Genomic DNA, 13,525 nt, shown 5'->3' with positions numbered 1-13,525 from the left:
AAAAGAATTTAATCATCTAAAGAATTAATCTGACAACTGCCCACACTTACACCTCCCACAGTCCTTCAATCACTTGGGAATGAGCTTTAATCTCAGATTCCCCTCCAGTTGCATAAAATGCTAAATGTGCAGTCTTCAAACTGGGGCATTTCCGGCACACTGCTCTCATTCAAATGCGTTCCCTCTCCTAACAAGGCAGCCCTGGCTTTTGTCAGTTTTTTGTTTGGTTTTTTTGGATGCAAACTGAGAAGCATGAATTATTTGTGTTGGTTGGATAAAGCATTTTGCCTCATGGAGATGTTTGCAGTATTTTTATGTGCTGGTTAGTGCAACTTTATCCATAAAAATGAAAACTTACACCTCCTTTGCTGTAGGTTAAAGGGGAGATGAAAAAAGACTGGTTGAAGGATGGCCATAAAAATACAGATACTTAGAAACAAAAGCTGTCCTAAGTTGTCTTTTTTTAAAGCTAAAATTTGCAGACAAAAAAAAATGAGTTCTTGGATGCATGTGTTTTAAAAGGCCAGGAACTCCATCACTCCCTCATCTGGGTTGTCCTCTTTCCCAAGTGCCAGGCAAGGATTTTCATTCAGGCTAAAAGAATGTGAAAATCTTCTACATACTTGGTTCTTTAGTCAGCTTAGTGTAGGTTATTGAAAAACAAATATGTGGCTGGCCTGCCAGTACTCTCCTGTTCTTAACACTTGATAAGCCAAAGGGAAGGGCCTCCATTTCACAGACCAAGTAGATGGACATCTCTAAACTTCAGGGTAACATGGTAAAGAAAATATCCTGATGTCAGGAGCCAACAGGCTTGGTTGTATGTGAGTTTAAGGAAGGTTTTTCAAGGGTCTTTACATAATCTTGTCTGGAGAAGAAGCTCAGCAGGATATGTTCAAGCTAGAAAATGAAGCAAGATGAAATTCAGCATAAAAGAGTCACAGAGCAGGCAATAGGAAATGGGGTGGCAGCTAGCTGAGTGAAAAGCTCGTGAACATACACTTCAAATCTGGAACTGTCTTGATCATTGTTCTGACAAAGCAGAAACAAATAATATTTTTGCTTACATTAGCAACCTATTTTGTAGAAGTTCAGAATGAACATTGGAGTATAAGTAGTTTGTAGGCCATGGTAAAATATACACAAAAATGGTACTGTAAAGATGCATTATTGCAAAAAAACAAAAAACCAGTGACTTTTGATGCTGCTATTATATCTGTGTAGTAGTATCATGCATTTGATGAAGCAGACAGTCTTCAAAAATTACTTAGTTTTAAATGTGCTACAAGGTTATTTTTCCTCCATCATCCTGACCCAACTGCCCCTCTGGAAGTTGTAGAGTAGTATGTGCTACTATAGTTTGTCAGTTTCATATTCTATAGACTTAAGAACAGGAAATCTCAGTCCACAGAACTTCTCTTCTTGACACAATGTCATTTGCATTACTAGTTGCTGTTCTTGGTATGTATTTATGCTGTACTGCTCTGGCAAAAACTGTGTAGTGACTTTCTTTACAAAGTGATCTATTGCAAGATCACTGGAAAAGGGGGGTGTTAGCACTAGCACCATCCATGTAGAGAGCAATTCATTCTGGGGTGCCACACAGCCACCCCACTTTGAATTGCTCCCACAGCCCACTTTTTGGATTGGGAATCGAGCCAACTGACATGGCATTACCTGCAGGAGCCTGAAGGCAACAGAAGAAAGGCCTAGAACCAGCACACATTCATCTAGCTCCACCCCATTCCAATTGCTGAAAAACCCAAATTAAAGATGCCGTGTCTTCATTTTTACCCATTGAGTAGAAACAGCCCACATGAATGGAGATTGTTCCCTGTAATTGTTGAACCCAATGAAAGTCTTGAACTCTCAGTCTTTCTCAATTTATAGAAATAATTATTCTTGTTTTCTGTACTTCACGGAGCAATCATAGTACTTTTAGGACAAGGTTTCTCAAACTGGATCACAACCCACTTGGTGGGCCACAACCTGTTTGTGGGTGGACCGGGAAGCTGCAGCTGGCAAGCTGATAGCAGATGAGCAAAATGCATTAAACCCTATGGAAAGTGAAACTGAGCTATACTGTGCGATTAGTTGTGAATAGATGAACATGCCTTGGTCCATTACGAAGGGCAGGCTGACTGGAATCCAGTGCCACCAGAATTGTCCCAATCTGATGAACGCACCCCCCCCACACACACACACACAAACTCCTGAGAAGGAAGTCTGTCCCTCCAAGCTGACAAGTGTATTCAGCCCTATGGAAAGCAAAACTAAACCACACTGTTGCATTTACTTGTGAGTGAGCAAATGTGCCTTGGCTCATGTGGAAGGTCAGGCAAAGTGGAATGCAAAGCTACCAGAATGGTCCCGATCCTATGCATGTGGAGTTTGATAAGTGCTCCAGAAGGCAGCCCCCCAACATAGTACAATAAAAAGAGGCTTGCACTGGTAAGACACTTTTCCTTTTTTAGTCTTATAAAGCAAGGTGTGTCCAGGTGGTGTGTAATTTTAAAAAGTGAGCTCCAGTGCTAATAGGTTTGAAACAATTGCTTGATTGGAAAGGGTTGTTGTCTTCTGCAGATTTCTCTTGCACGCACACACCCCCAGTAGAGTCTCATTTCTTCTTCTCATCATTCTGGGTTTTTAATGCTGTTTTAGAGGAAAGCTTTGAATCTCAATACAGTCCAAATAAAAAAACATGTTGGATTTAAAATTGTTTTTGTCCCAAATCTCCCTGAACTGTGGAACAGAGCTGGCTTCCCCGTCTCATCTCCCCTTATTTAATTTTTTGTACTTTAATTATTTCTAATTATTTTAGTTTAATTTATAGCCTGCCTATTTAGGGAAAATGACACAATTTCATTGCTTACCATGGGCAATTTAGTGCTTGCTGCATTCTCAGGAAAGCACTTTCTGCTTGATGATATCACTTCTAGTCATGACATCACTTCCAGGTCAGTGACATCACTTCTGATGGGTCCCAGTGCTAAAAGTTTGAGAACCACTGTTCTAGGATATATGTGCACATACGCATAGTCCTTGTCTTACTTCCATTAAAATTTTATATTGCTTTTTGCTGCTTTTCTTTGAGAGTATTTTAATTCTTCCCATTTTGTATGCTAGGAGGGTAATCTAATTGTAAACCAGAATATCTGGACCAAAATAAACATGCTAGAATACAGAGGTGGAAATGATACACTCTTGATGAGGTTACTACATACAAGCCATGTTTTTCTGTTCTACTTGCAAAGTATAATGTTCTTTCCTTCCAGGAGGCAGACCTTTGCTTAGCCGTTCTAACCCAGTGTGAGGGTTGGCTCTGACACAGGTGTGGTTAACCTTGGTCTTATAATAGGAGACCAGGGGGAGGTGATGACCTTTGTTGCAGTGAGAGGGGGACAGGGGTGTGTGGAGACCTTTGCCTCAGCGAAAGTGGGCAAGGGATGTTCAGTAACCCAGGCCTCAGTGAGAGGGGGTGAGGGTTGCTGTTCATGGTGGAAAAGAAGGTAGGAATAATTTTTAGACTGAGGACCTACAGTGAAGCAAGGGGATATTGAGTGTTATGTCAGAGGGTATGTGGTTTAAGGGCTGTGGTCTTAAAGTCAGTCCTACTGAAGTGCAATGTGTTTAACACCTCAAGGGAACCCAGGGGAGGGGAGTGTAGGGAAGGGAAGTATAGCCACCATTAGTAGAGTGACAGGTTGCGGAAGATATGGCAGTGGGTGTCAGGCAGGCTGCTACAGGATAATGAGGGTCAGTCATAGACAGACCATCCCTCTTTCTGGCCCTTCTTCCAATCCTCGGCACTCTAAGCAATGATCCCCTGAGTCTGAAACTGCTGCTTTTGAATGCCAGGTCAATGAATAATAAGACCTCCCTGTTCCAGGATTTAATCCAGAAGGAAGGCACTGACCTGGCATGTATCACAGAGACCAGGCTAGATGAGGTGGAAGGCATAGGCCTCTCCCAGTTTTATCCACCAGGTTTTCGGGTACTACATCAGCCACAACTGGAGGGGCAGGGAGGTGGGGTTGTGATGGTCTATCGTGATACCATCTGTCTTACCAGGTAACCTATCCAATGGTCCACGGGGTTTGAGTGCCTTTGTTGGAGGGGTGAGACAGTGTAGGGATTCTGTTGGTGTACCACCCGCTGTATTACCTTAGCTGACTGGGGTGATCTTGAGCACAGTGTTGAAGTGCCCTCGCCTATTAGTGCTGGGGGACCAGAATCCATGCTGATGCCCCTGGGACAGCTGCAACTCAGGACTTCATGGCCTCCCTGGCAACCATGGGTCTGTCTCGGAGAATATCTGCCCCAACACATGATGCGGGAAACACGCTGGTCCTGGTGTTTACTGCTGAGCAGATTGATGGTGATCTGGATGTGGATACTCCTTTGTCATGGACAGATCTCTTCCTGGTGGGATTTTGGCTTATCGCAGCCTCTCACCTCTGCAGCGGCGGGGGACCGCATTGTATGGTTCATCCCCGGAGGCTGATGGATCTGGATGGATTCCTGAAGGCTCTAGGCCAGTGTTGGTGAACCTATGGCACACGTGCCAGACGGGGCACACAGCGCCATCTCTGTGGGCATGCAGCACTTAGCCAGGCAGCCTGGAGAGGGGCGCTGAAGCTACGTGTCACTTTAAAGAAAACGGAGGCTTTTTCTGAGCCCCGTGTGTTGGGAGGGCGGGCTGCTTCCCTCTGCCCCCTGAGCTCACTACCCTCCTCTCCCTTCACCCCCACCTGCCCCGCATTGGTTTCCCTTTTCAATTTTTCTTGCTCCGCAGGCTTAAGCTCCCTGTTTTTCCCTTCCCCAACTTTCCAGCAGGCTCAGCCAATCAGCATCCAGCAGGCTCCTGGCTTTTTCTGTTTAAATGGCTCAGGGCCCTTCACTGGCTCACCACCAGCCAATCCTGAGCTGCCCTCCTCCTCAGCCATTTCCAGCCCTTGCAGCCCACCTTTCCCTGGGCAGCTCCCCACTCAGTGCCAGGAGAGGCTTTTCCTCCACAGCAGAGGTGACATCCTGCGTGTCTACTCAGAAGTAAGCCCCATTACAGTGGATGAGGCTTACTCCCAGGAAAGAGTGCCTGGGATTGCAGCCTTGGAGCTGCTCCTATGCATGTCTACTCAGTAGTAAGCCCCATTACAGTGGGTGAGGCTTATTCCCAGGAAAGGGTGCCTGGGATTGCAACCTTGGAGCCTGCTCTTGTGCATGTCTACTCAGAAGTAAGCCCCATTACAGTGGATGAGGCTTGCTCCCAGGAAAGGGTGCCTGGGATTGGAGTCTGCTCCTGTGCGTGTCTACTCAGAAGTAAGTCCCATTAGAGTCGATGAGGCTTACTCCCAGGAAAGAGTGGCTGGTATTGCAGCCTTGGAGCCCAATTCTGTGGGTGGGGCTTTTTAAAAAAATATATTTTCTTGTTTGAGAAAATGAGCAGTGGCAAGGTCTTGCAGCCACCCCCTCCCTGACGATAGTTCTTTACCCAGCATGCAATTAGTCTGTGGAACTCTTTGCCACAGGAAGCACTGATGACAACCTGCCTAGATGCCTTTAAGAAGGGATTGGACAAATTTCTAGAGGAAAAGTTCATTAAGGATTACAAGTAATAGTGGGTAAAAGATGTTAATGTATGAGTTGTTTTTTCGAAATTAAAACCTCAATATTCAGGTTAAATTGCCGTGTTGGCACTTTGTGATAAATAAGTGGGTTTTGGGTTGCAGTTTGGGCACTCGGTCTCTAAAAGGTTAGCCATCACTGCTCTAGGCGATTTTCCTGTTGCCAGAGCTGTCAACTCACCTGGCACCCTAGTTGATCTCTGGAATGAGTAGATGACCCAGGGCACTAGATGAGATTGCTTCTGAGTGGCCTCTACCCAGCTGCAGAGTAAGAGCGGCTCCTTGGTTTTTTAGGGAGCTGTGGATGATGAAGTGGTGGGGCAGACGTCTAGAGTGAGGGGCAGACATCTAGAGCAGGGGTGCCCAAACCCTGCCCTGGGGCCACTTGCGGCCCTTCGGAGCCCCCAATCCAGCCCACAGGGAGCCCCCAGTCTCCAATGAGCCTCTGGCCCTCCGGAGACTTGCTGGAGCCCATGCTGGCCTGACACAGCTGCTCTCAGTGTGAGGGTGATTGTTTGACCACTTGTGTGAGCTGTGGGATGAGGCCACTGCTTGCTGTTTCGTATCTGTGATGCAGTAGTGGCAGTGCAGGAAAGGTCAGCCTTGCTTTGTGCAAGGCCTTTTATAGGCCTTGAGCTACTTGCAAGACATTTATTCATTTATATAAGTTCCAACTCTAACAAATTCATTTATGTAAATTTATTCAAATTTTAAATGTAAATTAATTCTTTTTCCCCCCAGCCCCCAACACAGTGTCAGAGAGATGATGTGGCCCTCCTGCCAAAAAGTTTGGACACCCCTGGTCTAGAGTAACAATGGCGAAAAACTTGTGCCAAGTCTGACTGCACACAGGCTAGAGCTCATTTGAAAGCCCATTCTGTCTGGTGAGGCAGCTAAGAGGGCATACTTCTCTGCCACCATTCTGTTTGTGGAGAATTGTCCAGCTGAGCTCTTTCATGTGGTCCGTGGCCTACTCCATCTGGCCTCCCTTCTGATGGAGTGGAGCACAGGCGGCTCACTGTGGTGCATTTGCACAGCAGTTCACAGACATGGTTGATCAGATCTGGCATGACTTGGACACCACATTGGGAGTAACTAGTGATGTCCCTGGGGCACTTGTCGTTCCTTCTTTTTTGAATTCTTTGCAGCTTGCAGAACCTGAGGATGTGAATAGGATTCTCAGGAGTGTGAGACCATCTTCTTGCCCTCTCAACCCTTGCCCAACGTGGCTAATTAGATCTGCCTGGAGAGAGCTGGCTGAATGGACATGGAGGGTGATGAATTCATCTCTGAGGGAGAGGATGTTGCCACCAGTCTTGAAGCAGGCGGTGGTTCACCCTTTTCAGAAGAAACCCACCCTGGATCGCGCTAATCTGAACAACTTTCAGCCAGTCTCAAATATTCCATTCTTGGGCAAGGTGTTGGCCTGCCATTCTTGGGCAGAATGGATGGTGGCATCCCAGCTTCAGAGGGTCCTGGAGGAAGCTGATTATCCAGATCCATTAAAATCTGGGTTCTGGCCGGGGTTTGGGATGGAGACTGCCTTGATCGCCTTGGTGGATGACCTGAACCAGGGAGTGGACAGGGGGAGTGTGTCACTGTTAGTCCTGCTGGACCTCTTAGTGGCCTTCAACACCATCAACCATGGTGTCCGTCTGGGTCGGCTGGCTAAGTTGGGGATTGGAGGCACTGTTTTGCAGTGGTTCCACTCCTTCCTGACTGACACATCCCAGAAGATGGTGCTGGGGGATGCTTGTTCGACACCCTGGCCTCTTCAGTGTAGGGTGCCACAAGGTTCTATTCTATCCCCCATACTGTTTAACATCTAGAAGAAGTTGCTGGGAGGGGTCATCCAGAGGTTTGGGGTGGCCATCAGTATGCTGATGACACCCAGCTCTTTGTCCTTTCCTCCTGAGGAGGCTGTTCAGGTCCTGGATTGTTGTCTGGAGGCAGTTAGGAGCTGGATGTGGGCAAACAAGCTTAAATTAAATCCTGATAAGACAGAAGTTCTCTTGGTTTGAAACTCCACGACTCTGTATTGGACTATCAGCCTGCTCTGAATAGGGTTGCACTCCTTCTGAAGGAGCAGGTTCACAGCTTGGGGGTTATCCTGGAGCTGCAGTTGCTCCTGGAGTCCCAGGTGGTGGCTGTGGCTAGGGGAGCCTTTGCTCAGCTTTGGCTGATTCACCAGCTGCAACCATACCTGGATTGCTCAGATCTGGCCACAGTGACCATGCCCTAGTGACATCTAGTTTAGATTACTGAAATGCACTCTACTGCATTTGGGGCTGCCTCTGAAGATGGAAACTGCAGCTAGTGCAGAACATGGGTTGCTGGGGCTCATCAGTTTGACTCAGTTGGGCCACTACTTTTAACTGACACTGGGGGCTGGCACTTTTTAAATGATTTATATTTAATTGTGGGGTGTTACTTGTTTTTATTGTTTTTAATATATATTGTTTTATTTTATGTTGATATTGTTGGCTGCCTTGAGTCTCCTTTGGTGTGAGAAAAAGGCAGGATAAAAATCCTATAAACAAAGAAACCCACACTGAATTATTTCTTTTCACATAACCAATGTAAAACAGAATGTTGTCTTAAAAGCACACCTACATTTTTCTTTCCTTTAGGAGTCGCAAGGACAGTTTAGAAAGTGAGAGCTCAGCGGCAATTATTCCTCATGAGTTGATTCGCACAAGGCAACTTGAGAGTGTGCACCTTAAATTCAACCAGGAATCAGGTGCATTAATTCCACTTTGTTTAAGGTGAGAGGATCTTCTGTCCTGTAAAGACTACAATATTGCAATGGTGCCTTTGAGTGTCATTTATTCAAGCAAATGATCGCTAGGTTCAGGAGCTAGAATAAATACATTTAACAAGGCATTTGTGCAACACTCACTTGTGAATGTATATAAAAGTAGCATGTTAATGCATCACTTGCACGTGGAACAAAACTTGTTTTGTACAAGTTGGACTCTAGTTAGTCAAGATAATGCTGTATCTCCAGAAGGTGCGTCCAGCAGCAGCATCTTTTTTCACTTTTGCAAAGAGGCTTAAAAGTCCAGTATACATCAGAAAATGAACTGCAGTGGCAAACATTCTCCTGAGTTCAAAGTTTCTGGTTAATTTTGCATCCTAAACCTCAGTTATGCATATGCCCTAAATGTTGATAGTATTGTTAGGATATTTCCTATCATAATTTTAGGCATCCTTATGTGGTCATGTGCTAATTTATTTAGTAACTGATGCTTTTCTGTTTATATGATTTGAGTATTGATTTGACTTTGATAATATTTTGCATATCTTCACAATAAATGAGATTACACAATGTATTTTTTCTATATTGATGAAATTGTAAAGTAGAAAGAATTTGCCTTGTAGCTTCACACTAACTCAGTATGATATTGAAAGAGAGATTATTTGGTTTAAGGCACATCATACATTATACGAAGAAGGGTAATATATGAATAGAGCACAGAATTGAAGGCCAGATGTTGAATTGCTTCAATGTAGACCTCTTTCAAATACATTCACAGTGATGTGAGCACAGCTTCCTATGGTGTGAACCTATGTGGATGCAATATGCTTGTGAATATAGTTTTTCCTACTAAGGACTTTAGTCATAAGTGACCTTGATTATGTTAGGTTCCCCTATCCAGCAGGCCTCTTTTTTTTTTAAACTATGAATTTAGAGTTTTGTGCATAAGTGCTATGAGTTTTGAATTTAGTGTCTAAGATGTGGCAGAGAAACACATGGGGAAGACATCATGGAATTTAAAAAAAATCACATGTATATCTGTATTTACTCTTCTAGGGGCAGACTCTTACATGGACGGCACTTTACATACAAAAGTATTACAGGGGATACAGCAATCACATTTGTATCAACAGGAGTTGAAGGAGCCTTTGCTACAGAGGAGCATCCTTATGCAGCACATGGACCCTGGTTACAAGTAAGTATCCCTGTCCCCTTCTCTCTTTCTTGCTGCAGTCACTCCTTTTTGGTCTTCCCCAAAGAATACTCTGCTGCATTATTTTTAGGCCAACAAAGATTTTGCATTCTCATCTTTGAAGTGTTTAGGAAAGGAAATTTTAAGCCAAAAAGTAATGGCAGTTTCTAATACTCTCTTCTGTGTAAACAGCAATTTTCTCTCTCGGAATCCTAGAACATTTTATGAACTTTGCATCCTCTGAATTTCTTCTCTTACCACTGCAATGCAGTTTCCTTTGTAGTCACAGTTGCTTTTGTAAAGCATACTGCCTCTGTGGAGGCAAGGTTACAATACTTGAACCCATGGAACACTTGAAAGAAAACCAGAAATTTGAAAAAAACAATTTAAGACTAAAACATTGTGGTGTAGAGACCTGGCATTTTAGGAGAACTCTGTGGAATACTTACTCCAGTAAAATAGAATCATAACATAGTTTTGATTTAACCATTTGCTTAGGCATCTCCAAGTAACTGTTGAGCCAAATGCATTAACGTATACTGCCAATTTCATTTCAAGTTTATTATTTTAAGGCAGCGGTGCTCAGTACGTCGATCGTGATCCACCGGTCGATCGCGAGGCAAAATGAGTGGATCGCAGGCTTCTCTCCCGTCCACGCATCCCTGGGAGTGAGCCCCGTCCTGGGAGTGAGCTCCCTGGGAGTGAGCTCCTGTCCACGCATCCCTGGGAGTGAGCCCCGTCCTGGGAGTGAGCTCCCTGGGAGTGACGCTCCCCGGGGAGGGAGCTCCTGTCCACGCATCCCTGGGAGTGAGCCCCGTTGACTCTACTGGGACTGACTTACCTTTCCCCTATTTTTGCACTGGTATGTATGGAGATCTGCCCCCCCCCAACTTCCATCTGTTGGTTCTGTGTGCAAGGGGTTTTGCACTGGTCTTGCTGTGATGTCTATATAGAGATCTTCCCCACACCTTTCCCCTGTTTTTGCACTGGTCTGTATAGAGATTGCTCCCCCCCCCACTTGTATTGGAATCGAGGAAGATCTGGTGAGGAGGTAGATGTGGTGTCAGCAGTGGCCCCTTTAAGGGTAAGGCCTGGGCATCCAGCAGAGTGTGCTGCACAGCTGCAGCCACTTGAAGGCAATAGGGCCCTCAGGGATATAAGAGCACCTGAGGCAGGAAGAGCTCCACTTATTTATGTGAGTCAGCCTTTTCCTACATGAAGATCATTAAGTCCAAGTACCCTTCCACCATGACTGATGAACATTTGGAAGTGTGCTTGAGGCTGGCTGTCAGCAGCTACTGTCAGGACTATGCATCCTTGGCTGATTCACTTCAGTGCAAGTCATCAAAGTAAACTCAAGTAATTACAAAAAATGTTTGTAGTTAATTGTGTTGTGTTGTGCAATATTGGCTCATTCGGTTATGCAAGGTACACCAACGTACATTGTACACATAAATGTTATATGTTACGATGGCGCGAACATTGTAAAAAAACTCTGGTAGATCTCTGGGCCTTGCTGGGTTTCAAAGTAGCTCTTGAGCCAAAAAAGTGTGAGCACCCCTGTTTTAAGGTTTCTAGTTCCACCGTTTCTAAAATCCCACCACTATGACTTCGTTTTAAGGTTTCTAGTTCCACGGTTTCTAAAATCCCACCACTATGACTCCACAAATCCTAAGATACTCTAACACGTCTCAAAAAACTACTCTATTTCAATTCTATTCCCTGTTCTCACTAACAATATCTAGAGGAAGTAAGCAATCTCTTGAGAGACTATTTGAGGTTGGTGAGTAAAATCCATGCAGTTTAGGTATGGAACCTTCTGTCATTTTATGTATCTCATAGGTGCCTATAATTAGGTGCAGGCTTTTTCTTCTTTAGAAACAATTTCAAAGATTACAGAGCTTTGTGTATGTAATCTAAACCTCCTAGCTCTAGCAAGTAAGCTTTGGATAGAGCAAGAATTTCAACTGCTTGGTAATTTCTACCCTTACACGTTTTCTAAGATTCATTTCTTTCCTTAGAGCCCTTCTGTTCTTTGCTCCTGCAGGTGTCATAGTTGGGTTAGGTATAAACAGCACTCATGATGCTTTTTACCTTTTTACCTTTTTAGAGTTTACCTTTTTAGAGTTTTCTTCTGGTGAATGAACATGAGCTCATGCTTTCAGAACACCTTTCAAAAGGCTACATCTTGCCAAAGATCTTTGTCTTTTAGAAACTGAATCTGTTTCCCAACACACTCTAATTATTCAGAGCAGACACTCGGAGAATGAAGTCCCCTTATTACCTGTAGACTAAAAAGTAAAGAGATGCAGATTTCACAGCAGATGAACAAGCGTGATCTCTGATTTACTGGCTGTGGGTGTGGCATTCCTTGAAGTTTCATGCACCTCTGGCCATCCTTCTTGCTGCTACCTGCCCTATAATTTAGGTACAGCTCACAAAACGCAGGCAGAACATAAGAACAGCCCCACTGGATCAGGCCATAGGCCCATCTAGTCCAGCTTCCTGTATCTCACACCGGCCCACCAAATGCCCCAGGGAGCACACCAGATAACAAGAGAACTGCATCCTGGTGCCCTCCCTTGTAGAAGAAGTTCAGTAGATAGAGCCTAGTAAGAAGCAGCTTAGGAATTGAACTAGGGATCATAAAATAAAAGCAGAATGTTTTTGAGAATGTGTATCTGTTCTTTGGAAGGGAATAGTTGGTAACAGAATATAGCTCATGTTGTAGAAGGAGAAGATAATGAAATAATGAAATCACAGAAGCAAATTCATTCATAGCACGCTCTCACAACTGGTCAAGGAATGTCTCAATCATTTTTTCTGTGTGACACTCTCATAAGTCCCAGTTAAATAATACATTGATATTCTGTCTGCACACAATAGTGTCTCTCCCTACCCCACTTTCAACTTTATTATATTGTATAGCAAAGACACAGGAATCCTATGAAAATAAAGAAATAGGGCCTCTGAGTGCTTTGCCTTGGTCTTTACTAACCTTAAGAACATAAGAACAGCCCCGTTGGATCAGGCCATAGACCCATCTAGTCCAGCTTCCTGTATCTCACAGTGGTCCAACAAATGCCCCAGGGAGCACACAAGACTTGGAGAGAAGTCTTGAAGAGAAGAAGAAGACTTGGAGAGAAGGGAGCACACTTCTTGGAGAGAAGTGAAAAGCGGTGTGCCCCAAGGATCTGTCCTGGGACCAGTGCTTTTCAACCTGTTCATAAATGACCTGGAGGCAGGATTGAGCAGTGAGGTGGCAAAGTTTGCAGACGACACCAAACTTTTCCGAGCGGTGAAGACCAGAAGTGATTGTGAGGAGCTCCAGAAGGATCTCTCCAGACTGGCAGAATGGGCAGCAAAATGGCAGATGCGCTTCAATGTCAGTAAGTGTAAGGTCATGCACATTGGGGCGAAAAATCAAAACTTCACATATAGGCTGATGGGTTCTGAGCTGTCTGTGACAGATCAGGAGAGAGATCTTGGGGTGGTGGTGGACAGGTCGATGAAAGTGTCGACTCAATGTGCGGCTGCAATAAAGAAGGCCAATTCTATGCTTGGGATCACTAGAAAAGGTATTGAGAACAAAACGGCTAATATTACAATGCCGTTGTACAAATCGATGGTGAGGCCACACCTGGAGTATTTGTCCAGTTCTGGTTGCCGCATCTCAAAAAGGACATAGTGGAAATGGAAAAGGTGCAAAAGAGAGCGACTAAGATGATTACGGGGCTGGGGCACCTTCCTTATGAGAAAAGGCTGCGGCGTTTGGGCCTCTTCAGCCTAGAAAAGAGGCACCTGAGGAGAGACATGATTGAGACATACAAAATTATGCAAGGGATGGACAGAGTAGATAGAGAGATGTTCTTTACACTCTCACATAACAGCAGAACCAGGGGACATCCACTAAAATTGAGTGTTGGGAGAGTTAGAACAGACAAAAGAAAA

General features: G+C 44.6%; 1 protein-coding gene across 2 annotated transcripts in view; it reads left to right on the top strand.

Moving 5' to 3' along the window:
- Window positions 1–13,525, top strand: part of SUFU (SUFU negative regulator of hedgehog signaling) — a 105,151-nt gene that overhangs the window by 69,311 nt on the left and 22,315 nt on the right. For both annotated transcript variants that reach the window (XM_066620809.1, XM_066620808.1), the window contains exons 9-10: window positions 8,255–8,389; window positions 9,439–9,577. In XM_066620809.1, coding sequence (XP_066476906.1) covers window positions 8,255–8,389; window positions 9,439–9,577 — 274 coding nt within the window. The remainder of the gene's footprint in view (window positions 1–8,254; window positions 8,390–9,438; window positions 9,578–13,525) is intronic.

The sequence above is a fragment of the Tiliqua scincoides genome, chromosome 3 (genome assembly GCF_035046505.1).
Source record: "Tiliqua scincoides isolate rTilSci1 chromosome 3, rTilSci1.hap2, whole genome shotgun sequence".
NCBI classification, from domain to species: Eukaryota; Metazoa; Chordata; class Lepidosauria; order Squamata; family Scincidae; genus Tiliqua; species Tiliqua scincoides.
This window is presented reverse-complemented; position numbering and strand designations above follow the sequence as displayed.